At 44.2% G+C, this 24,779-nt stretch overlaps 1 protein-coding gene across 1 annotated transcript in view; it reads right to left on the reverse strand.

Moving 5' to 3' along the window:
- ATP6V0A4 (ATPase H+ transporting V0 subunit a4) overlaps positions 1-4,208 on the reverse strand; it is a 41,789-nt gene extending 37,581 nt beyond the window's left edge. The window contains exons 1-3 of the mRNA XM_069462112.1: positions 4,075-4,208; positions 2,615-2,693; positions 2,238-2,332 (exon numbers count right to left, since the gene is read on the reverse strand). Coding sequence (XP_069318213.1) covers positions 2,238-2,332; positions 2,615-2,693; positions 4,075-4,191 — 291 coding nt within the window. The 5' untranslated portion in view covers positions 4,192-4,208. The remainder of the gene's footprint in view (positions 1-2,237; positions 2,333-2,614; positions 2,694-4,074) is intronic.
- Positions 4,209-24,779: the final 20,571 nt, after the last annotated feature.

Genomic DNA, 24,779 nt, shown 5'->3' on the forward strand with positions numbered 1-24,779 from the left:
GTGTGCTTTGGCATAGTCAGAGAAAGCTTTATATTAACAATATACAGAATGGGGCCTGGTGAGGTGGCTCACGCCTGTAATCCTAGCACTTTGGGAGGCCAAGATGGAAGAATAACTTGAGGCCAGGAGTTCAAGACCAGCCTGAGCAACATAGCAAGACCCTGTCTATACAAAAAGTAAAAAAAAATTAGCCAGGTGTGGTGCCACATGCCTGTAGTCCCAGCTACTCAGGAGGTTGAGGCAGGAGGATCGCTTGAGCCCAAGGAGTTTGAGGCTGCAGTGAGCTACGATGACACCACTGTACTCTAGCTCGGGCAACAGAGTGACACCCTGTCTTAAAAAAATAAATAAAAATTTAAAAATAAAATAAAATACAGAATTAAACTAGTCAGCCCCAACTAAACTCGGTTGGATGAATTGCTTTTTAAAGGTATTATCTGAAGCACAGGAGGGAAACTAAGCAGCCATGTAACCGTTCTCATTGTATTAACAATGGCTGGATACTCTCCAGGCAGCCCTCGTATAACCAAGGCAGTCTGGAAACAAAAACACTTGTTACCTGTTTAACAAAGTCAAGAAAGGCTCCACGCTTGTCAAGTTTCATTGTAATATCAAAGAAGAATAGTCACAATTATTTGAAAAGGCCATTAAAATATTCCCCCTGTTTCCGACTACATATCTGTGTAAGGCTGGATTATCTTCCTGTACTTAATGAAAACAACATATTGCCAACAGATTCCAAGGGGAAGTAGACGTGAGAAAACAGCTGTCTTCTATCAAGCCGCACACTTAAGAAATTTGCAAACAGCACTGTTCTTCTCACTAAAATTTTTTGTCTTGGAAAAGACAATCATTTTTCATTAAAAAATGTTAAAATGTATTGAGATATTATTTTCAAATGAATTAATAAATGTTTTACATTTTTTCCATTTTAATTCCTAATGCAGTAAATATTAATAAACATAACCCACATAAAGATTTTTGGGATCCTCAATTATGGTTAAGAGTATAAAGGTGCCTGAGGCCAAGAAGCTTGAGAACTATTGAATTAGAGATAAATTATGAAAATGTGACAGTGATCAGAAGCCCAGTGGAAATTCCGGGAAATTAGAATTTGTGTGCTTTCGCGTAGTCGGAGAAGAGCGTGTAGCAGAGATGGGAATTAAAGGGAATCTGGGGTTAGACTAGAAGCATATGGGTGTACAGGAAAAGCACCCCAGGTGCGGGACACAGCACAAGCAAAAGCTTGGAGTTGAGAATCAATGAGACCAGCACAGAACAACCTGCTCGGGACAAGCCCAAGGAGAGTGGAGGACTCGAAACGTAGGACAGGGCTGGGGACAGTAGGCTTTGGTGGTCCAAGAGGAGGTTGAGCCTGACATAGGGGAGCGGGGAGCCACTGCACGTTCTTGAGCAGGAGAGTGGGGAGATAAAGCAATACCACGACAGAAATTAATCTGGTGGAGGTAGAAGAGAGTGGAATGGTGAAGAAGAAAACTGGGAAGCCTAGACAACTTCTCCCCCAACTCGGAAATAAAGGCAAAAGCCTACACCAGAATGACGTGTCATAGTCCACGTGAGCAGGTCCAGGTGTTAGGGCAGCTGAGGGGATGAGAGTAGGAGGGCTGCTGAACTAACAGGCTGGTACTATTACACAAGACTAAGGGTAAGACAAATTCAACATGATTTAGGGGAGGCCCTATTTATATTGGTTAACAGTTTTCTCCCCCAAAATTCAGATTTTATTGTTTTTAAAATTATTTATTTTTTTATTTAGAGACAAGGTTTTGCTATGCTGCCCAGGCTGGACTCAAACTCCTGGGCTTGAGCAGTCCTCCCACCTCAGCCTCCCGAGTAGCTGGGACTATACGCACACCCCACTGTGCCTGGCCCAAATATGCAGGTTTTAATATGACGAGATCCCAGATATTTTCCTCTAGGAGATTGACCTCACTGCCTGTAAGAATCTTATGCCCACAAAAGAAATCACTCCTCAAAGTGGGGAGAGCTCCCTTAGGGCTATGTTGAGAAAGAAAAACAACTCTCCCTGGATTAGCGGGGGTCGCTCTATTGCACGTGGGGGTTTTCCTGCAGTAGTAACACGGAAAAGTGGACAGCCACGCAAACCCGCCCCCATCTTTTCAACAACCAGTAAAGGATCTGCGTGTGGCTCTCAGCGCTCTCAAGGAGACAGGCTCCACGACTGTCCTTAGCGGGCAACGTGCAGAAGAACTTACCTCCAGGGTAATCATCTCCCGTGGGAGAGGGGTCAGTGGGTACTTCTCGGGCAACTGAATTGCAATCTCATTTTGCATCTCGTCTTCCAGAAAACCTGAGGGATGAAACCCCACCAGAGAGACCAAGGTGAATGCCTTTTCTCATAACCAAAAAATTAGGTCAAGCCAGACAGGTGCCTTTCCATCCAGCTCAGCTGCCTAAATTGCCCTGGGAGCCGCCATGGGACCTAGATCCCATCCCCAGCCTCCCCCAACCCCTGCCTTCAGGATCACCGGAAAAAGTATTACGAATAGCGACACGTTCGTTGATTAGTCCTGCAAACTATGTACCCCCTTGCCAGTTCATATTTGGACAGTAAGCGAAAAAATTGTCTTACGGAGGATTCTTTCCAGTGATTCACACCTTCTGACTTCATTCACAAATTTCCTTTGGAAGCTGTTCACATTCACATTTAACTAGGGGAAAAACACAAGGCATACATTCGTAGCAACAGCTGCCAACACAGTCCTTTTGGTTATTTTATGATCTTTTGAATGCTGGAGAATGTGGCTGGAATTACCTTAGGAATAGATATTTCCGTGAGTTATAGGCAGAATACACCTCGGTGTTCTTAAACGCAATCCCCCAAATGCCTCAAGTCTTGCCCTCCCACTTCTAGAAGAAACAAAGTCCTCCTACTTCTAAGTTTTCCTTATTTTCAGCTGCATTTGGCTATGCAAAACAGCCTCGAAATCAGTGAGGTCATGCATAGGATTGGATCTTGAAAACTGCACAGCTCCATGTCCTGCATCAGGGTCGTCAGCCAAAATTCTGACCCTCAGCTAAGCCCATTAAACGTCATCGAGGACCTGCTTCACGTCAGGTCCTGCACCAAGAACTAGGGATGCGAAAACAAGACACGATCCTCCCCTGCAGGAGCCGAGCTTTGACCTTGATCTTGGTGAGGGAATAAATAAGAATAACTGAATTTCAAAACTGGACTCAGCAAGAGCTTGGTGAGGATTTAAGCTGCCCCAGGGAAAGGATACCCCAGTAGCACACTCGAGACCGGCTATCCCTAGAATGTCACTCCAGAATTCCATGCTGGGTTTCACAACCAATTGTGGACTCCAGAATATATTGTTCTCAGTCTGCTTTGTCAGGAAAAATAGGGTTTTTTTTGTCCTCAGAACACTGTTTGTTAATCCACATGCCTACTAGATATATCCAATATTTGAAGACGCTGCACAAGAAATAAGAAACAATGACATCTAACATGTAGCGATTGCATTGGGAGCTTTAACACATTTCTACAGGCTGGGTGCTGTGGCTCATGCCTGTAGTCCTAGCACTCTGGGAGGCGGAGGCGGGAGGATCCCTTGAGGTCAGAAGTTTGAGACGAGCCTGAGCAAGAGCTGGTCTCTCTACTAAAAATAGAAAAATTAGCCGGGCGTGGTGGCACACGCCTATAGTCCCAGCTACTCAGGAGGCTGAGGCAGGAGGATCACTTGAGCCCAGGCGTTTGAGGTTGCTGTGAGCTATGATGACACCACCACACTCTACTGGGGCTACAGAGCAAGATTCTGTCTCAAAAAAAAAAAAAAAAAAAAAAAACCCAAAAAACACCCATTCCTATAGAGGACACAGTCATGGAGGGAGGGAGAACATGTTTGCAAATAACTTACCCCTCATCATTGCAAATCCTATCCAGAAGGACTAGAACTACAGAATTCCATCCATCCCATCTCAGAGCTCCTTGCCCTACAGAATGATTTGCTCACTGCAAAGAAGTATTGTGAAAGACTTATCTACTCCCACCCCAACCTTCCCCTTATCTCCAAAGAATGCAGTACCTACATCTTTGAACTGAACCAATCCAAGTTCTCCGAGCTCAGCGACACAGCAGTACGCAGCCTCCACCTGGAGAAACAGCTGGGACAAACACATCTCCTCACTGCGAAACACAGACGCCATCTTGGCCCAGCCTTGGTCTGCAGGGAAAAAAAAAGAAAAAGATATTTAAGGTGATAAATGTGAGCAAACCTTGGAATGAAATTTTTTTGAGTTAAATTAAAATCTAACAGGAAAAAAAATCCAATCAAATTGGCAAAAGATTTAAAAATATGATTAAAGACTCAAGCTGTGGAGGGTACGAGGAGGCAGGCCCTTTGATACACTTACTAGTTTACGTGCAAATTCTTTATAGCTTCTTCAGAGAGCAATTTGTCAATTTCTATCAAATTTTATATTACTCATACCCATGACCCAAGATCTCCACTGCTATTTATCCAGACAACCGTGGACATGTGTGGAAAAATAGATGCACAAGGATGTTTCTTACGACATTGCGTATAATAATTATAATAAATGGATCTAACCTAGATATCCATCGATAGGGGGGTGATTAAATAACTTGATGCAACGGAACCTGTGCAGGCAGCAAGAATAAAATAAATCTGTATGTCCTGTATATGCCTGTGTGGGGTGGGAGTAGACCCTGTGAGTTAGGTCAGCCAAAACCATACCTGTGAGACACAGTTCCACCCTACAATCCTAAGTATGAATTGACACTGCTGATAAGAAAAAAGGACAAAGACTCACACTCCTGAGAGGGGGTCTCAGACATGCAGACTCAAGCATAGTAAAATATCCAACGTGCTCTAACAGATGCATGTCCAAAGTTTGGGAAACAGAGAAGAGCAACCAACCCCGTGGAGCTCAAAGCAATTGCCATCGTCTGTCCCTACAGAGCTACACAGCCAGGGAAGTGAGCCCAGATGCGTCAGAGGCCACCCAGCAAGGCAGATAAAATGCATTCCACACTGTGAGGTGTGGCAGTTTGTGACTCCTGAACATTTCTCCACTCCCAAAGTCATACTGCCTATGGAACTGCCTCAAGTGTCAGTTAGAACAGATGGCAGGAAGGACCCCTCCCAGGGGCTGGAAGAAAGTGATGATCTTTTCAATGGCTGCATTGAAGACCAGGGGTAGGGACGGCTACAGAATCCACTTTCATCAGAGATTCCCCAGGATGGTCCTGCTGCTGGCAACCGAATTGTTTTCCCCCAAGTCAACCTTCTGGAAGAACCATCAGCCTCCAGGGTGGATTTCAGTTTATAACGTATGGCGTGTCGGTTACATGCCAGATGCTGTGCCTGTCTGATGTTCCAGTCTCTGAATCCGGTTTCCAACAGGACCAAGTCTAAAGCCCCGGAGCAGGCCAACAACAGGTGCAGGATCCGGCTCCAACTGTCCCCACCCGGCTCTCCAGAGACCCTGCGTCTGTCCTCTGCTCCTGCCCACCTCACAGACTTGGCCGGAGCTTTCCCTGGGTTTGGAGCCTCAGCGTCTGCCTCCCCACCCTCCATCCCACATTCCACATGCCTCCGCCTTCCTGCAGGCTCAGGTAAGGATCCTCTTCCTCCACAAGCCTTCCCCACCCAGCGCCAGCACCCCGTGAGCAAGGCGCCCTCCTATATAGCAGTCACTTGCAGTTACTTGTTTAACCACTGTCTGTGTTCCCTACTGGCCGGTGAAATCCATGAGGTTAGGAAACACCATGTTTCCCACTCCCGCGCCAGTCTAGTTCAATATGACCACAAGCAAGTGCCCCAAATGTACCTCCCCACTTATTGACTAGAGGATAAATATCATCCCCCTGAGACTCCCTCAAGAAGTGCATTGTCTGGTCCTATATGTGCTCCTCTTGACACCAGGATGAATCCAAAGCTTTCCTACTGTCCTCTCTGGTGACCAAGGCACTGAGTTCATAGATAAGAGACACAAGACATTCCCTCATGCAGACCCAAAGTCCAGCCTAAAGACCTTTCTTACCCCAGCTGCGTCCAAGCCGGTCGGGGCGGGGGTCTGGAGCAGGCAGTGGCTCCCACTGCCCAAGATGCACGGAGTAGGGAGCCCTCAGTCTCAGCAGCCAGTTGTGACTTGCAAGTGGCCTGAGGCTGGTGGCTCCGCAGGAGGCCTCCCTGCCCTCCTGCTCGCTCCCGCCACCCCCGCAGCTCTGCCTCCGGGCTCCCTCTCCTCCCAGGCATCCACAGAGCGGAGCCAGCCGGGAGGCAGCTCTGTTGTATCAACACAGACCTGTTGTGGGCGAGGACAAACCTGCCCCACCGGCCAGCCTGCTCAACCCCCGGCCGCCGCACCTGTGCCCTCCGCCCTGACCTTGGGTCCCCACCAGGAAGCAGTGACTTTATTTTCTAATGGAAGTAACTTGCCCCTCAGCAGAGCTGAGGGTTGGGGCCAAGGTTTCTCGAGGCCTTAGAAGGGCCCTATAGACAACAATCAAATGCATTTATTGAGCAAACCAAAACACACCTTTATATTGAAAAATGAGCTAAAGTTAAAAAATAATTTTGGAAAAGAAAAAAATATCCCACTCACCCTCCTATCAACAACTATTATCCAAAAACACTTTAAAGGAAAATAGACGGAATCCTTATAAATACCAATGGCTAAAATTCAGCTTCCTATGCGGCCCAGGCAAAAAGAGCCAAGGCTTCCTGGGGACTCTTGTCACTCCTGTTTATTTGGCAGAGGATGAGGGGCGGCAGAGCAGCCCAATTGGATGTGTGTCTCGTGCTCAGGGTGACTGCGGCAGCCACCTGCAGCCACCTGCCTTTATATCAGTGAGCTTCTGCCCCTCCAAGGGGCTGCGCAGATCCCCCCATGCACCCACTTGGGGTGCCTGTGAAAGCTCCAGAATGAAGGGGAGCTTTTTGTTTCTCTACCTTTTACTATAGAAAAATGAAAACATCTGCAAAAGTACGGAGAATAGTTTATGGGGGACCCTCATGTACACAGCACTCAGCTTCAACAGCTGTTGAATTTTGTATCATCTACACCCCACCCACTTCCCCTTCCCACCCCTGGTTATTTGGAAGCAAATCCCATATATCATATATCATATTATCTCTTTCAAAATATTTCAGCATATACCTCTAAAAGATAAGGATATATATATACACACACATATACTTACCTATGACGCACGCACACACACACATAAAAAATACCATGGTCACTCCTACAATTCAACAATAATTCCTTAATACTGAATATCCCATTAAGGTTCAAATTTCCTAGGGAGCCAGACACAGGGACTCATGCCTGCAATCCCAGCACTTTGGAAGGCTGAGGCAGGAGGATTGCTTGAGCCCAGGAGTTTGAGACCAACCTGGACAACATAACAAGACCCCATCTCTACAAAAAATAAGAAAATCTAGCTGGGTGTGGTGTGCTGTACCTGTAGTCCCAGCTACTCAGGAGGCTGAGGTGAGAGGATCATGAGCCCAGGAGTTCAAGGCTGCAGTGAGCTATGATCGTGCCACTGTACTCCAGCCAGGGTGACACAGTGAGACCATGTCTCTTAAAAAAAAAAAAATTTCTAGGTTGTCTGAGATGTGCATTTTTAATAAGTCCTTTGGGTAATTCTTGTCCATGATCAAATTAGAACCATTGCTTTTGAGATGACAGGATGAGAAATTGAACTTTAGCTTAGGAGGCAGCCAGGAGGAGCAGGGCATAGACAGTTTAGGAAAGATCAGTGATTTTGAACCTGGGGCAGTGGAGGTCGGGGCCTCAGAGGAGGGAGCAGGAGCAGGTGGTCCGCACCTGGGAGTCTGGACTCTTCCTGGAGAAAGTTCCCAAGGCTGAACTCAGGATGTGTAAAGCAGAGCAGGAAGACAAGAATTGAACACTGCAAAAGGAATCACCAGTGTGGCTTCTGCCTCTCCCTTCGGATGAGCTCTAGGGGCAAGAGGATTCCGGCCCCAGTTAGTGCCTCCCTCTTCTCTCCGCCCCGCCCTCTCCCTCAGCTCCTCGCCCTGTGGGGTTTGCTGTGTCTTCCCAATGGCGGGTGGGGCAGCAGTTCTCAAACTACTGCCAGAGTCAGAATCCCAGCTCTGCCACTTCCAGAGTGTTACTGCGGGGAAGCTATTTAACCCCAGGTCCTCAGTGTCCTTACCTGCAAAATATAAGAGACTACTAGATACTTACTTAGAAAGTAGAAATCTAGGAGGGAAGGATATTTTAAGTTTTTTTGTTTCTCCTAAAGCCCCAGGTCAAAGGTGCAGAAGGCCAGCAAACTCACAGGACGCTGACAGGACTATAAACTAGTGCCATTTGTCTAAAAGACAATTTGCATGTCCTCTGGCTCAATAATCCCACTTTAGGAAGTTTATCCTAAAAAAATATTTCTAATGTTGTAAACCAAAATGTTAGAACAATAATGTCTATTGTAGCATTGTTTATAGTAACTGGGTAATTGGAAACCACCTAAGTTCTTCCATCCATTCAACAAACCTTTATGTGTGCTCTGTTCAGGACTCTGACAGGACAGTAAGAGACAAGGCTCTTCCCCCCACGAAGCTCATATCCAAGTGGAAAGAGAAAGATAGCAAACAGCCAATAAGCTTAGCGGTATATTGCAGATTATGAAAAGTATAACAGTAGAGTGTTAGGCTTTAGAGAAATGAAGAGAGGCTACTTCAGGTAAGTGGGCAGGGAAGGCCTCTCAGAGGAGGTGGCATTTAACCTGAGGCTTAGGATTAAAAGGAGATCATCTTGCAAGAAGTAAGGGAGGCTCTGCCCGGCAGCAGGAACAGCAAGGCAAGGTCAGGGGTGTGAACCCGCACAGTGGCTGATATATCTATAGAGTGCTGACCATGTGCTGGGCATTGTTCTCAGCGCCTTTAGAACATATTTAAATGTACTCCATGTGTTGGTCCATTTCATCTTCTCAATAACTGTATGAGGTGAGGTAGGTGCTTTTCTTATTCTCATGTTACAGATGAGGAGACAGAGGCACAAAGAGGCTAGAAACTTGCCCAAGATCACTTAATCGCTCACAGCAGATGACACCAGAGTTCTTGCTCACATCCACCACATGATATTATCTCACTGTCTGGAAGGGCTTAACATGGTCAAGGAACAGAAGGGAGGCCAATGAGGCTGGGAGAGGGGCCCCCCCTCGCTTACCCCTGTTGGAGTGGCAGAAGAGGCCCAACCACAGCTTTCACTGCTGCCCATTGGTAATGAGGCCACCTCGTCATGGGAGGGTGAAGGTCACGTGGACAGTAGAAGTCAGTGGTAGAGGTCAAGTGTGGGGGGGCAGTAAAGAAGCACCTCTGCTCCTCCACCCAGGGTGTTATCAGCAGAGGTACGGTGACTAGAAAAATAAAATGGGAGAAACCACTCTACCCAACTTTAAGATTTACTGTGCAGCTTCAGTAATCAAAATTGTGATGTTGGTGGAAAGACAGACACATAGGTGAATGGTGGAGAATAGAGAGCCCAGAAATAGCCCCACCAAGTCCAGCCAACTGATTTCTGACAAAGTTGAGAAAACAATTCAGTGGAGGGGGAACAGTCTCTTCGGCAAATGGTGCTGGAACTATTGGACATCCATAGGCCCAACATTGAACCAAGACCAAATCCTCACATCTTATACAAAAATTAACTCAAAATGGATCACAGATCAATTTTAAATGTAGAACTACTGTACTTTTAGAAGAAATATAGTAGAACATTTTCAGAACTGAGGGCTTAATGAAGAGTTATTAGATAAGACACCTAAAGCACAATTCATAAAAAAATTAATTAAAAAAATTTTTGCTGTGAAAAGACCCTGTTCAGAGGATGAAAAGACAATCTAAAGACTGGAAGAAAACATTTGCAAGCCACATAGTTGATAAAGGACTCATATCTAGAACTTACAGAGTTCACAAACTTCAACAGTAAAAAAAAAAAAAATCAAACAATCCAATTAGAAAATGGGCCAAAGACGTAAAGAGATGTTTCACTAAAGAGGATATATGGATGGTGAATGTGTTAGTCAAGGTTCTCCAGAAAAACAGAACCAACAGGACATAGACAGGTAGACAGAAATGGAGATTTATCATAGGAATTGGCTCATTTGACTGTGGAGGCCAACAAGTCCCGCAGTATGCTGTCTGCAAGCTGGAGACTCAGGCAAGCTGGTGGGGTACTGCAGTTTGAGTCCCCACACTTGAGACTAGTCTTAGGCTGAAGGCCTAAGAACTGGGGTTGTCAGGGGCAGCTGAAGGCTCAGGTGTAAGTCTCAGTGCAAGTCCAAAGGCTGGAGAACCGGGAGCACTGGTGTTCGAGGGCAGGAAAAAAGGCTACCCCAACCCAAACAGGAAGCAAATCTTCTTCTTCTACCTTTCTGTTCTATTTAGGCCATAATGGATTGGGTGGTGCCCACCCACACTGATGAGGGTGATCTTTACTCGGTCCACCAGTTGGAATGCTAATCTCTTCTAGAAATACCCTCACAGAAACACCCAGAAATAATGTTTTACCAGATTTGTGGGCAGTGCTTAACCCATTCAAGTGGACACATAAAATTAACCATCACAAATCCAACCCTTATCAACAGGACACCCATATGCATCTCCTTGAACCATACTTAATCTCCAAACAAAGATAATAACAGGGTTATAATTCCACCTAGTATGATACAACTAAAAATGCTCTAATCCCTTCCTCAGAAGAGGAGGTAAACTCCTCGAGTGATGTTTACTCTTCTCTTGATACCCTGTAACTTAAATACTGTGATGTAAAATTAACAATACTTAAATACTGATGTAAAATTAATACATCTCACGTTAAATGATAAAGGAATGAGAGAGGAAAGAAAATGAAGGTATTTGCCTAATATACACGTACAAATGTATCCTTAACAAAATAAGGAGGAGATACTCATTGACAATTATAGGACTCATTGCTGGAACTGGCATGTGGTCGTGCTAAGATTTATAACTACCTATCGCACAGAATACCCATTCTGTATTCCCTTTACCTTCGGCAAGCGCCTTGGCTGGTCATGGTCCTTTAGCTGGCAGGGTGACCCAAATCTTCATGCCTCAAGAATCTGGGACATTCATAGTCTTGCCTGGATTGGGTTGTAATTTCCCATTGACCTTAGTCACAGGGCATCGTAATACTAAGAAACCACCTAAGAGATCTCCTGTATTCCACATAGACTTCTCCTTACCTCCATTGTGGACGAGTGGCCCACTTTCCCCTTGGTACTGTGGATCAATCACCTAGCCAACACTGTAACTCCCTTCTTTACCTGTTGACAAAGTAGAAGCCTAGCTTCCAGTTCAATGGAATCACCACTCGATAGGGAATCCTGGCTATAGGAAAAACAGCACCATATATGGGATGCTGATTCAGGGCATATACAGCCTTCTGGAGAACCTTGCCCCAGCTCTGTAAGGCATTGCCATCTCTCTGGAGTAACTGTAACATCAAATGGTCGCTCCACTGTTCTATCAAGCCAGCTGCTTCAGGATGGCGGGGAACATGGTAAGACCAGTGAATTCCATGAGCATGAGCCCCAGCACCACATTCTGTTGGCTAGGAAGGGAGTTTCTTGATCATAAGCAGCACTGTGCGGAATACCATGATGGTGGTAAGGCACTCTGTAAGTCCACAAATGGTAGTCTTTGCAAAAGCATTGTGTGCAGGGAAAGCAAATCCAGATCTGGCATAAGCATCTATTCCAGTAAGGACAAAACGCTGCCCTTTCCATGATGGAACAGCCAACATAACCAACTGTCACCAGGTAGCTGACTGATCACCCCAGGGAATGGTGCCATATGAGGAGCTCAGTGTTGGTCACTGCTGCTGGCAGATTGGTCACTCAGCAGTGGCCACAGCCAGGTTGGCCTTGCTGAGTGGGAGTCCATGTTGCTGAGCCCATGCACGACCTCCATCCCTGCCACCAGGGACACTTTGTTCATGAGCCCATGGGGCAATACAGGGTGGCCTGGAAAGGAGGCTGACTGGTATCCACAGATGGGTCATCCTATACACCTGATTGTTAAAGTCCTCTTCTGCTGAGGCCACTCTTGGTGAACATTCACACAGGACACAAACATCTTCATGTCCTTTGCCCACCACTCAGGTCTACCCACATACCTCTTTCCCAAATTTCTTTCTTTTTTCAAAATACATTTTAATATATTTTGTGTGTGTGTGTGTATTTTTTATTTGTATGTTGCTCAGTCTGGGTCTCAAACTCCTGGCCTCAAGCGATCTTCACATCTCGGCCTCCCAAAGTGTTAGGATTACTGGTGTGAGCCACTGCACCTGGCCCCAAATTTCTTTGTCATCAATTTTCCAATTGTGTTCCTTCTAAGTCCCTGACCACCCAGCCAAACCATTGACCACAGCCCATGAATTGCACGACTGGCTATTTCTTCTTCCAAGCAAAGTGCACAATCAGGTTCATTGCCCAAAGTGCTGCCCACTGAGATTTCCCTTCACCACTGTCCTTCAGGGATGTCCCAGAAAGGGCTGAAGTGCTGCAGGTGTCCACGTCCAGGTGGTGCCTGACTACAGCATAGAACCATCTGTAAACCAGGCCCTAGTCTTGTCTTCCTCTGCCAACTGACCATAAGGTACTCCCCATGAAGCCATAGGTGCAGGCTGGGAGAGAAAGCAATGTAGTAGGAGTAGAAACCATCGACATTCGGGCCACTTCTTCATGTAACTTCCTTGTGCCTTCAGGACCTGCTCGGGCCCCATACGTAGATACCACTTCCATGTGATGATGGAGTCCTGCTGTGCACACCCAACTTTATGGATTAATGAGTCAGGTAACACCCAGGTCATGATGGGCAGCTCAGGTTTCAAGGTAACTTGGTAGACCATGGTCAAGCATTCAGTTTCTACTAAGGCCGTTGGCGCTCAAAAGGAGAGTAGAGGAGGATGACGGTGCTTTCTTCCAAAAGCCTAAGGGCCTGTGCTGTGACTCACTTACAGGGGCCTGCCCAGGGATCCAAAGGGCTTCCCTATCTGCCGCTGACTCGTCAAGCACTGCTGGAACTTCTGGACTGTATGGCCCAGGCAGCAGAGCAGCCTGCACAGCGGCCTAAGCTTATTTCAGGGCCTTCTCTTGCTCTGGGCCCCGCTCAAAAATAGCAGCTTTTGAGTCACTCAGTAGATAGGCTGGACTAAAACATCCAAATGGGGAATATATTGCCCCCAATTCCAAAGAGACCCTTATCCTTCTTTTTGGAAGGGCTATCTTGACATGCCTCATACCAGCAGATCCCTTGAAATTTCACTACAGTAGAAGGCCCCTAAATTTTAGTCTGATTTATTTCCCACCTTCTGACACCCAAATATCTCATCAGTAAGTCTACAATAGTGGCTACTTCTTGCTCACTAGATCCAATCAGCGTGATGCATCAGTGTAATGGCCCAGTGTGACATCTTGTGGAAGGGAAAGGTGATTGAGGTCCTTGCAAAGTAAATCATGACATAGGGCTAGAGGGCTGATATACTCCTGAGGTAGGACAGTGACGGTGCATTGCTGGCCTTGCCAGCTAAAAGCTAACTGCTTCTGGTGGGCCTTCTGGACAGGTAGGGAGGAAAAGGGATTCGCTATACAAAAAAATTAGTCCAGGAGTGTTCTCGATTCTTTCAGATTTTCTATCTAGATAATTAATTCATCTGCAAACAAAGATAGTTTTATTTCTTTCTTCCCAATTGGTATACTTTTTATTTCCTTTTCTTGTATTATGGCATTAGTTAGGACTTCCAGTATGATGTTGATATTGAATGGTGAGAGGGGACATCCTTGCCTTGTTCCTGATCTTCTCAAAAAAATTTTAACAGTATAAAGAGGTTCTGAGACCAAAATATTGGAGAACTACCAGCCTGGGGAGAGAGTAGAAGGGTGCATTAGTTTGCTAGGGCTACCACAGCAACACACCACAAACTAGATGGCTTCAACAGCAGAAATGTATTGTCTCAGTGTTGAAGGCCAGAAGTCTGAGATCAAGGTGTCAGCAGGGTTGGTTCCTTGTGGGAACTATGACAGAGAGTCTGATCCTTGTCTCTCCCCAGCTTCTGGTGGTTTGCTGACAATCTCTGCATTCCTTGCCTTATAGAAGCATCGCCCCCATCTCTTCCTTCATCTTCACATGTATGTGTCTGTGTCCAAATCTCGCCTCTTTACAAGGACACCAGTCACATTGGATTAGCCCACCCCCTCCAGTATAAACTCATCTTAACCTCTTCAAAGACCCTGTTTCCAAACAAAGTCATATTCTAAGGTACCCAGGGTTAAGACTTTAATGTACGAACTTGAGGTGGACACAATCCAACCCATGACAAAGGGGAAGAAAGAGAAGTCCAGGCCTGAAGAGAGGGACACTCAAGGACTTCAAGGCTGGAAAGAGGAGACAGACAGGAAACAGAGGGAGGAGGAGGATCAGAAGAATAACTCAAGAGAAGAAAAGGTCTCGAGAGTCATGGAGTGGTCATAAAGAGGAGGGCTGAGAAGCTTCTGGAGGCTACTGAGGACACAGAGGATCCACTTCAATGGAGTGAAGGGGGCAGAAATCAAAGTAGGAGCCGGAGAGCTAGGAAGTCAGCGGCCGGTGAAGACGAGATGGATGCGGACATCAAGTACAGACAACTCTCAAAATCTCGGGCTCTGAAGGGAAGGGAGGGGGCGGAGCAGTAGCTGAAGAGAAAATGAAGCATCACTAGAGGGTTTTATTTATGTTTTCAAGGGAAGAGACAGTTGATAACCCCCGCAAAGATTCTGTGAGCTCTAGTTGCAAAGCACATCTAAAAAATGGGAACTTCTACTTTTCCTTATGCCTTATGTACATTTGAGATGATCCCTTTGAACCATGCAAAGATATCTTTACATTTCTCTAGAAGTTTCCTGTCTGAGCTCAATTTTTTATGTGCAACATCTCAGAGCATTGCTGACTTGTGGAAAATTGGAACAGGGAGAGTGCTAGCAGCCATGGTCCAGTTTGTCCAAAAGCAAAATAAACTTCTTAAGTTCTCTACTGTGAATCTCAAGAGTGAAGGAAGAGGGAAAGGAGGAGAGAGGAGCCACCCACAGCTCTGGCCCACAAAAGGGTTTCAAGTGACCAGAGGGAAACAGACAAAGATGTAGTCCAGTCCACTCTTTTGCAGAAAAGTAAGGAACAGTGACACTAAATATCTTGCCCAAAGCCAGATAGAACACTCCTATTTCTTTAATTATTTTATTTTATTCTTGTTTAATTATAAAAATGTCACTGACTTTTTTAAAAAGCAAGTAATTCTCCTATTAATCATTATACAGACTCTCAAAATCCCCAACTCAATACTTTGAAGGCAAATAACATTTAAATTTGGCATTAAGTCTTGAGAGAAACAACTTTCTTAGAGCAGAATCAGTCCTCTATATCACCCAAAAGAACACTGGTTTTGACATTTAGTGTTTAATACCACCGTCCCCATTCTTTAGAAGTCTGGGGCACACTGCCAGTAGCTGCCACTTTAACTTGTCCTCGAAGGTCTCTGGCAAGGCAGTTTCATGCCCCAAGGACTTTCTATAAAATGGCTCTTGAGGGTGAAGAGCTGAGTGTTCCACTTGCACTACTTTAAAGTGGGCATTCCTTTAAACAGAGGGCCTCCTGTGTCCCTGTGTCCTTGTACCCAGGATTAGGAAGAGATTGTGCACAACCACATGTTCAGCAGTACAAGATCAATTTACGGATCATCGTCATTTAGAAAATGAAAACGCATAAGTAGGGAGCAAGCTAAAAAAACTTACAAGGAATTTAATCCAAAAATAATAATCTAGGTGGAAAATAACAATCTGACTTTTCCAAAAACAGTGTCTAATTTTTCTGAACTGAATTCCAGCCAGATCAGCCTCACTCAAATAATTGATTTTACTATCCACTGAAGCCTAACGCTTCTCCACCATTGGCCAGGCACTGACCCCACCATCCACAATCCTTTACAATCCGCACTAATAGAGTGAGTGCTCAAGACGGAAAAGAATGATTTGAGGTTGCTAAAAGGAAAGGAAATGACATTCAGCTTCCTCCACCATGAGCGCACACCCAACCCCCTCCACACACACACACAATTAAATGCAATTCATTGGCAGCAATATTCAAGAGTTCACGTATCAGCACACTGAGATCAAATTCATGTATGCTGGGCCCACAATCAACCCTGCCACACACAGTTTCCACTTCCTCCTGGCCATGACTTTCTCCAGCAATGTGTCTGAGCGCACACTGGTGCCATCCCATGTCAATGTGACCCTCACTGCTGTCCTACTGCTTTCTGTCCTCTGATCACGTCCTGGGACATAGCACTCCCCTAGTGGCTCTCAGAGACAGCTACACTCTCCACTCTCCATCTCGTCCCCCTGATCACTCAGCGCACGACCACATCATTCCTTAGAAGGTCCTGCCTCACCGAGCTTCCCTCTTCTCCACCTCCACGTACCTTGACAGCGGCGCTGTGTCTCTGCTCTTCAGCGCCAAGTTGCGTTACATGCCTTTCATTCCTGTCTTCGCTTGCCACATCACAAGCTGGAAGTGAGATTTAGGAAAATAAAATTGTATCGTGAAGTGAACAGAATGCCTCAGAGTTTGTCACACATGGATTTTTACCTATCACCTATGGAGGCAGCTCCCCCGTTATTCGCCTTTTCTACAATATTTACTCTAAACTACACTAGTGAGTTTCTTTTCATAATTTCCACCTCCACTTTCTACAAAAAAAAAATAATAATAATAAAAAGGAATTTACTAGGTTGTTTCTCTTCTTTCTCCATTTGTTACACTGTCCTGCACCGAGCACAGTCATGGAATTGTACCACTCAAAGAAAACTTAGAGGTCATCTAACCAATCCCCTTACTTTGGAGATGAGGGAATAGAGTCCCCTGGAGGTAGCGGTGATTTGCCTGAGGTCCTGCAGCCCAGGCTGGCAGAGCCGGACACAGAACACAGGGCTCTCGACGCCGGTCTCTTCCTCGCCGCCTTCCAGTCGCTTTCTCATAGGACTTAATACCTCTGCGTCCAGCACTGTACACAGCAGAACCCTTCTGGGGATCATTTAGCCCCTCAAGGGAGTCCTGAGGACCCGGATAAAGGGCTCCTCGAGGGATGGACAGCACCTTTCCTCTGGGTTTCCCCTTGGGTTCCTTTCCTAGACAGTCCACACCATATCTCTTGGATAGTGTCAACATCAAGGTTATGTGACTTCTTGACAGTCACACAGGAAGTGACAACATGAAAACTGGAATCCAGGACTCCTGACTCAGGGTCACTTGTGTTCCCAACCAACCAACCTAAGTGCAGCCTGGACAAGAGAAGATGAGGGAGCCTGAGGGGGTGGCCCACACCTGTAGTCGTGGCTACGCGGAGGCTGAGGCAGGAGGATGGCTTCAGCCCAGGGGTTCCAGGCTGCAGTGAGCTATAATCACACCACTGCAGCCTGGGGGACAGAGTGAGATCCTGTCGCAAAATAAAATAAAATATAGGAACAAAGAATCTGAGAAAGAGAGAGAGGAGGGAAAGAGAGATAGAGAATGGAGGAGAGTTATAAAAGAGGCCAGAAAGACAGTAGGAGAGGAGAAGTTGGACATCGAGAAGACAGGGCCAAACAATCTCTGACTCCACTATCTGATCCCTTTCAGTTTTATGTGAACAAAACTAGAAAAGAAAAATTGGCTGAATGTTTATCACAAAACTACAGCTTATTTCCAAAAACCTTAGCTTAAAGTTACTCTTTGAGAACTCACATCTCTGTTTATTAAACAAAAAATGAACCTGACCACAAGCGCTGTTTTGCCAACAGAAATATTTTGTGCAAATGACAGAACTGATTATAGGGAGCCAGAAAGTGCCCATCCCAGAGGCACAGAGCTAAGAGGGCCCTTTCCTCCAATTGTTTATTAACTTCACCTTAAAATGCCCTTCCCTGTTTGATGCTGGTAACTCACAAACTTTCCTAACAGGTAGAGCTGTCCCACAGAAGAACTGGATGCCTTAGAAATTACTGAGAAATTGGTCACTTGAGGCATTTAAGCAGAAGTCCAAGTAACAACCTCGAGAGGCAGGCCAGGTCCAATGTAGCTGTACCAAACTCTGTGACATACTACTTTCTTCATAGCAGGGCATTCTTACTAGGTTAAGGATTGGGCCAGATGGATTCTGAAGTCCCTTCCTAACACTAAGATTCTAATTTGAAATTCTATACTTTTTTCTGTGTCTTGCTTCTACTCTTCTTTATGTCCTGAACATTGTTGGATGTGTTTGTATATTCGATCGTAGACTTTGAGCACCCCAAGCGTAAAGGCTGCTATTGATAAGCAGTTCTCTACACCATAGGAAACTTAAAACTTAAGATTTTTTTAAAATGGAAAAAAGATTCCCTGACATCGAGAAATGTCCCCAGACAATTGGACAGAGACTGTAAAATGCTGTCTATCTGGTTCATTGGGACTATATTGCTTTCCTGTGAAAAACTTTTAAAATGTATTAACTTGATTTTATTACATTTCTTGATTACAATATTAAATCACATTAATTGTAAAAAATTTGAAAAGCAAAAAAATATATAAATAAGAAAATAAAAACCACTGAAAATTGTACATCCTATATATGACCACTACTGACATTTTGATAGGATTCTTTCCAAACTTCTTTCTTTGTATATGTGTATGTATCGCAAAACTGGAATTGTGCTGATGTATAATAGATTTATATCTTGCTCTTTCTGCTTTGTATAATATAGCAAGTGTTTTCCCAAATAGTTAAATGTTATTCTAAAACATCATTTTTAATAGTTATCTTTTATGCTATTATAAACTGCTTCTAAGCTTTCATTTTTACAAACAGTGTAATATTGAGATGAAGAACCTTGGATATACATTTTTGTGCTCATCTCTGATCATTTCCTTGAGGAAAAATTTTTGGAAGGGCTGCATCATAGAGGAAAGGTAACCAAAACAAACTGACATTTAGAAAGCCTACAGCTTAGCTATAAATCATCTCAGTTACTGAGACTGGACTGACATGATGGCAGATTTTTGTTGCCCCCCAAAGTGCCTGATTAAAGCAACAACAAAAACAAAAACCACGTCTATAGAAAGGTAACATCATCCTAGGTCTCAAGGTATTTCTTTTTTTTTTTTATCCCCCTGACATTATTTCTATAAACAATTTTATGTAATTATAATTTTACACACTATAAAAAAAAATAACCAGGTACACAAGCAAACATGACCATATGAATGAAAACCAGCAGAAATAATAAACAATAGAAACAGACTGATGGGGGAGGGGTGGTAAATATTAAAGTTATCAGACATAGATTTTAAAATAATTTTGTTTCCTCTGTTCATGAAGATGAAAAAGAGGACTGAATAGTTTGTCAGAGAAAAAAAATATATAAAATAGAACAAAATGGAAATTCTGGAACTAAAACTAAAATAATTAAAATTAAGAACCCAGTGCATAGTTATAAAGGAGGATTAGACACAGATGACAAGAGACTTAATAAAAGAGCAAAAGAAAATAGAAAATATCCAGAATAAAATACAGAAAAACAAAAAGATGGAGAACAAAGAAGGAGGTAAGAGAATTAGAGGATACAGCAGAAAGTTCTCAGCTATGTGTAATCAGAGTCACAAAAAGAGAATAGAATAGGACAGAAGTAGTATTTGATGGCTGAGGACTTTTCAAAACTTAAGAAAGACATCAAACTCCATATTCCATTGCCTATAAACTCCAAGTAGGACAAATAAAAAAAATCTGTATCAGAGTATAACTACTGAAAACCAAAGGCAAACAAAAATCTTAAAAACAACCAAATAGGGCTGGGCATGGTGGCTCACACCTGTAATCCCAGTACTTTGGGAGGCCAGGGTAGGAGGATCAATTGAGACTCGGAGTTTGAGACCAGCCTGGGCAACATGGTGAGATCCTGTCTCTACAAAAAAATTAAAAAATTAGCCAGGTGTGGTGGTGCGTACAGTTGCTGGGGAGGCTGAGGCAGTTACTTGGGAGGCTGAGGCAGGAGGATCACTGGAGCCCAGAAGTTTGAGGTTGCTGTGAGCTATGATCACACCACTGCACTCCCCCCTGAGCAACAGCAAGGCTTTATCTCAAAAAAAAAAATTAAAATTAAAAATTAAAAAAAAAAAAAAAACAAAGAATAAAAGAGACAAATTACCTACAAGGGAACACAAATTAGGCGGACAGTTCTCAACAGAAACAATGGAAGTCAAAAGAGATGAAATGATACATTTAAAGCACTGAAAGTAAATACCTGTCAACCTCAAATTCTGCACTCAATGAAAATATTTTCCAAAAATGAAGGAAGAATAAAAACATATCCAGACAAACAAAAACTGAGAATATTAAGTACTCCACTGAGAGAATACTAAGCGGTATTCTTCAAGGAGAAGGAAAATGATCACAGATGTAAGACTAGACACGCAGAAAGCAATCGAGAACAATAAATCGGTAAATACGTGGATAAATTTAAATAAATTTCACTTATATATCCACTTATAAAATCATAATAATGACTTAATGAGTTAAAATATTAATATGTACATAGCTAACATACATGCCTATAATAAAGCAAGTGAACAGAGTTACAGGTCCAAGGTCTTCACATTATCTTTGAAGACGGTAAACATATCAATTAATATTGGGCTTTGATACCTTAAAAATGCATGTTGTAATCGCTAAAAAAATGGAATAACAAAAGATTCAATCCAAAAGTAGTGAGAAAAAAGAAAAAAGGAACATGAGAGAGATGAAAACACTAGAGAACACTTGGTAAGATGATAGATTTAAACCCAAACACACCAGGAAATACATTCAATGTAAATAGATCTAGTGGCCAAGTTAAAGAAAAAATTGTCAGGCTGGGTTTTTTAAAAATGCAACACTATGTTTCTTTTTTTATAAGATACATATCTGAAACATAACAAAAAGATTTATGAAAGTTTAAAGTAGAATGATGGAAAATGATTTAGCAGGCAAAATGAAGCAAAAGGAAACGGGTGTAACTGTGGCGATATCGGACAAGGTAAACTGTATGGCAAAAAGCGTTACTAGAGAGGCAGGGATATTACAAAACGATTTTTTAAAGATGTTTCAATTTGCCAGGAAGGTGTCTCAACTCTGTATTTGTATGTACCTCAATTATAGCCTCAACTATTTAATGCAAAAATTGACAAAATTCCAGGGGAGAGACCCACAATCATCTGTCTCAGTATCCAATAGAATAAGTGGACCCAATTTTTAAAAAACAGGAAAAATACAGAAGTTCCGAACCACACAGTTAGCACTCTTGATCTAATGGACTTACACAGAGCACTGAACCCCACACATTCTTTTCAAGCACCACCATGTATAAAAGTCGGCCACAGGATGGCTCTTAAGGAAAATCGAAAAATAGAAATCATCAAAGCATGTGGGCAGATCGCAGTGCAATTAAGCTAAAAGTCAAGAACAGAAAGATACCTAGAAAAGCCCCACATGTGTGGAAATTAAGAGACACACGTCAGAGAAGGTGGGAGGGAAGGAGGGCGAGGGCGGAAGCGGCTTTAGCCAGGAGGACAGCCCATCGTGCTGACCCCCTCGTCTGTCTGGGCCATGCCCTTCGCCTCCACTGCAATAGGGATTAAGAGCAAGCTGGTGATTGATCCTGGGAACTGTTCAAAAAACGATTCCAAAGGGCGAGTTCTAGGTCTTGTGAGCGACTCTGTGTTATGACGTCGAGGTTGGACTCTTTGTAGTTCTCATTTTTCTGAAAAGGACACTCACTCTCTCCACGTTACAGACCCATCGCTGAGCAGCAGTGAGTGAGGTGAAGTTCCTCCCCAAAGTAAGTGCTGCTCGGGCTCAGGTCTAGACGTTTTGGTCACACAAGCGCCCAGCGCCTGACATTATCATGTAAGAACAGATCCTGACAAAGTCACTCACAGAAGAGCCATCAGCCCTGTCTCCGCTGGGAAGCCAGAGAATCAGGTGCGGTCCACAGTGCTCAGGGCCACCATTCTGAAAACGAGAGCCCCAACCCCAGGGCCGGCTGAGATGGGCAGGCAGTAAAGGGTCTACCGGAATCACAAGAGAAGCTTCTTTTACATCAAATGTTTTTCACGTAGACCTTGGCCATTCCATTCCAGGCCACAGACTGCTGGAAACACTCTGTCCCCTTCCTTCCTTCTTCAAACAAAATCTTATCGGGGACAACAGATAAAACTGGAGGCAGTGAGGGCCCTGGAACCCCACCCTCTTGGCCACCCCACCCCAACCACCACCACGGAGCCTGGCCACAGACATTTTAGCCCAGACTTTTTTTAAAAAAGTATGTGTAACCAAATACCTGTGTCAACTATTTTTTTTTTTTTTTTTTTTTAAAGTCTTAAGAAAGAAAGCTCCCGTAGAACAGCTAGCTTCGAGCAAGGCAGCTTCCTGGTACACCCTCCAAAGTAAACCTGATACAAAACGAACGAGAGGGTTCCCGAGAGAGGAAACCGGCCACATGTTGTTAGCAGCTGGAGACCTGAAAACAGCTAATACTGGTGACAGTTGTAAACTGGTTACCACACTGCCCTTTATTTGGGAATTAACGAGTTATCAGTGGCCAGTTAAACCCATCCTATTTTAGGATAATGAAGTCCTTCCCATCAGTTGGTAAGAGAATGTTTGTCCTGCAAACCTCTAATCTAAGGCAGTCCCAAATCAAATAACAATGATAAAACAGGGAAGGGGGGACAAATATTACCCTTCCGCCCCACTTACAGCTCCCCAGAAAAGCTTTCTCTGAGATGCTCTGATAGGATGCTGTGGCTTAGCCTGCAAATGCTGCTAAATTCACCACTACAACCACCCCAGGCAGGGCCCTTTAAAATCTCTGCAGGTCCCAAGCTCTGGTCAGTTAGGAGGGACAGGCTCTGCTCACATGAAACCTATTAAAACACACCCAATAACCCACACTAAATCATTTCTATTTAAACCGTTTGAAATGAATCGTAAACTTTGCCTTTGAAATAATTATTTCTTTTGCCCCATTTTTTGTTGTTGTTGCTGTTCATATTTTGGATCTGAGAACGTTTTTTTCAGGTCTCAAACATTTTTAAGTCCCTGGAAAATTTTGCAGATTCCATGCACTGCTGTTATCTCCGGTGCCTTTTGGATAAATTAGCGATGCGCTGTGAAGTTCACTGCGGGGCTTACTGGGAGGAAAACATTGAGAACTGAGTTTGTTCTATTAAAGCAATGTCCTGTCTGCAAGGACTGACAAGAAATATTTCTCTCTGGCGTTTGTATCAAAAGCAGCTGTGCTCCTTCTGTTTTCATTTTGCCAGCCCATGAATCACGTATGTGATCATGTTGCCCTCTTCACGCTGGCTACCAGAAAGCTTAGAAAACATGCATGGTCAAAAAAAAAAAAAATAGAAAAGAAAACATGCATGGCATTTTGTGCTCTAAACTTGCTCATGGGCCCATCTTATATTTCCTACCCTAAATTTTTCTTTGCCTCATTTCTTCACATTTATTTTAAATTTATTTTTAAAACATTTTTTTTTTACAGATGGGGTCTTGCTCTGTCACCCAGGCTGGAGTACATTAACCCAATCATAGCTTACTGTAACCTCAAACTCCTGGGCTCAAGTGATCCTCCCACCTCAGCCTCCCAAGTAGCTGAGACTACAGGCATGTGCCACCATACCCAGCTAATTTTTTTTTTTTTTTTTTAGAGATAAGGTCTCACTCTGTTGCCCAGGCTGGTCTGGAACTGCTGGCCTCAAGTGACCCTTGTGCCTCAGCCTCCCAAAGTGCTGGGATTACAGGCATGAGCCACTGAGCCCAAATTATCTAGCTCACTTCATTGTAGACAAGCTTCCTTAAACCCTTTGTGGACCAAGGCAGGATATAAATAAATCAATACATAAATAGCATTACTTTTTCCTAAAGCTGCTTTTCTCCCTTTTCTCAGATATTTCCTATGTATGATGACCCTTGAATTAAAATAGTGGCTAACACTTACTGAGTACATGACTTGTCACCTACCTGCACTGAGCGAAGCGCTTTACATGGATTATTTCAGGCCTTCACAACCCCCAAGATAAAAGCTATAGTTCTGTTACTGTTCAGACAAGGAAACTGAGGCTCGGACATATTGAGTAACTTGCCCAGAGCTCCCCAGCCAATAAGAGGCAGAGCTAGGATTCAGTCCCAAGCTGGCCCCACGGCCACTCGCTCACCCCCACTAGAAACTCTGCCTTCATCCTGGCCGCCTCTTTCTGGATTCCCTTCAGTCCATCTGGCTTCCTAAATGCCTCTCGACTCTCTGCCCCTCTTCTGCACGCTCAGGCTCAGTTATTAGGTCAAGACCCTTGTGACCTCTGGCAGGACTTTTGCAGTAGCTTCTTAGGTGATCGCCCTGAATCCAGGCCTGTGGTCCTCAGATCTAACCTCCATGTTTCAGAAATACAAATGTGTTGCCTTATAGATGGCACCCCGATCATATGACAAAGCCCAGTTTCCTTTGTCTGGCATTCAGGACCATTTCCAGTCTGTTCTTAGTCCAACCAGACTGTGACCCACCCCAAGCCCCAGGACAGCAAATCACTTACCACTCCCTAGTCGAGGGCGCGTGTTCATGCCTCCGAGGCCCTGCACATGCAGTTTCCCGCTCCTGTGCCCGGTGAACTGCACTTCTTGTAAGTGTCAGG

The sequence above is a fragment of the Eulemur rufifrons genome, chromosome 29 (genome assembly GCF_041146395.1).
Source record: "Eulemur rufifrons isolate Redbay chromosome 29, OSU_ERuf_1, whole genome shotgun sequence".
Classification (NCBI taxonomy): domain Eukaryota; kingdom Metazoa; phylum Chordata; class Mammalia; order Primates; family Lemuridae; genus Eulemur; species Eulemur rufifrons.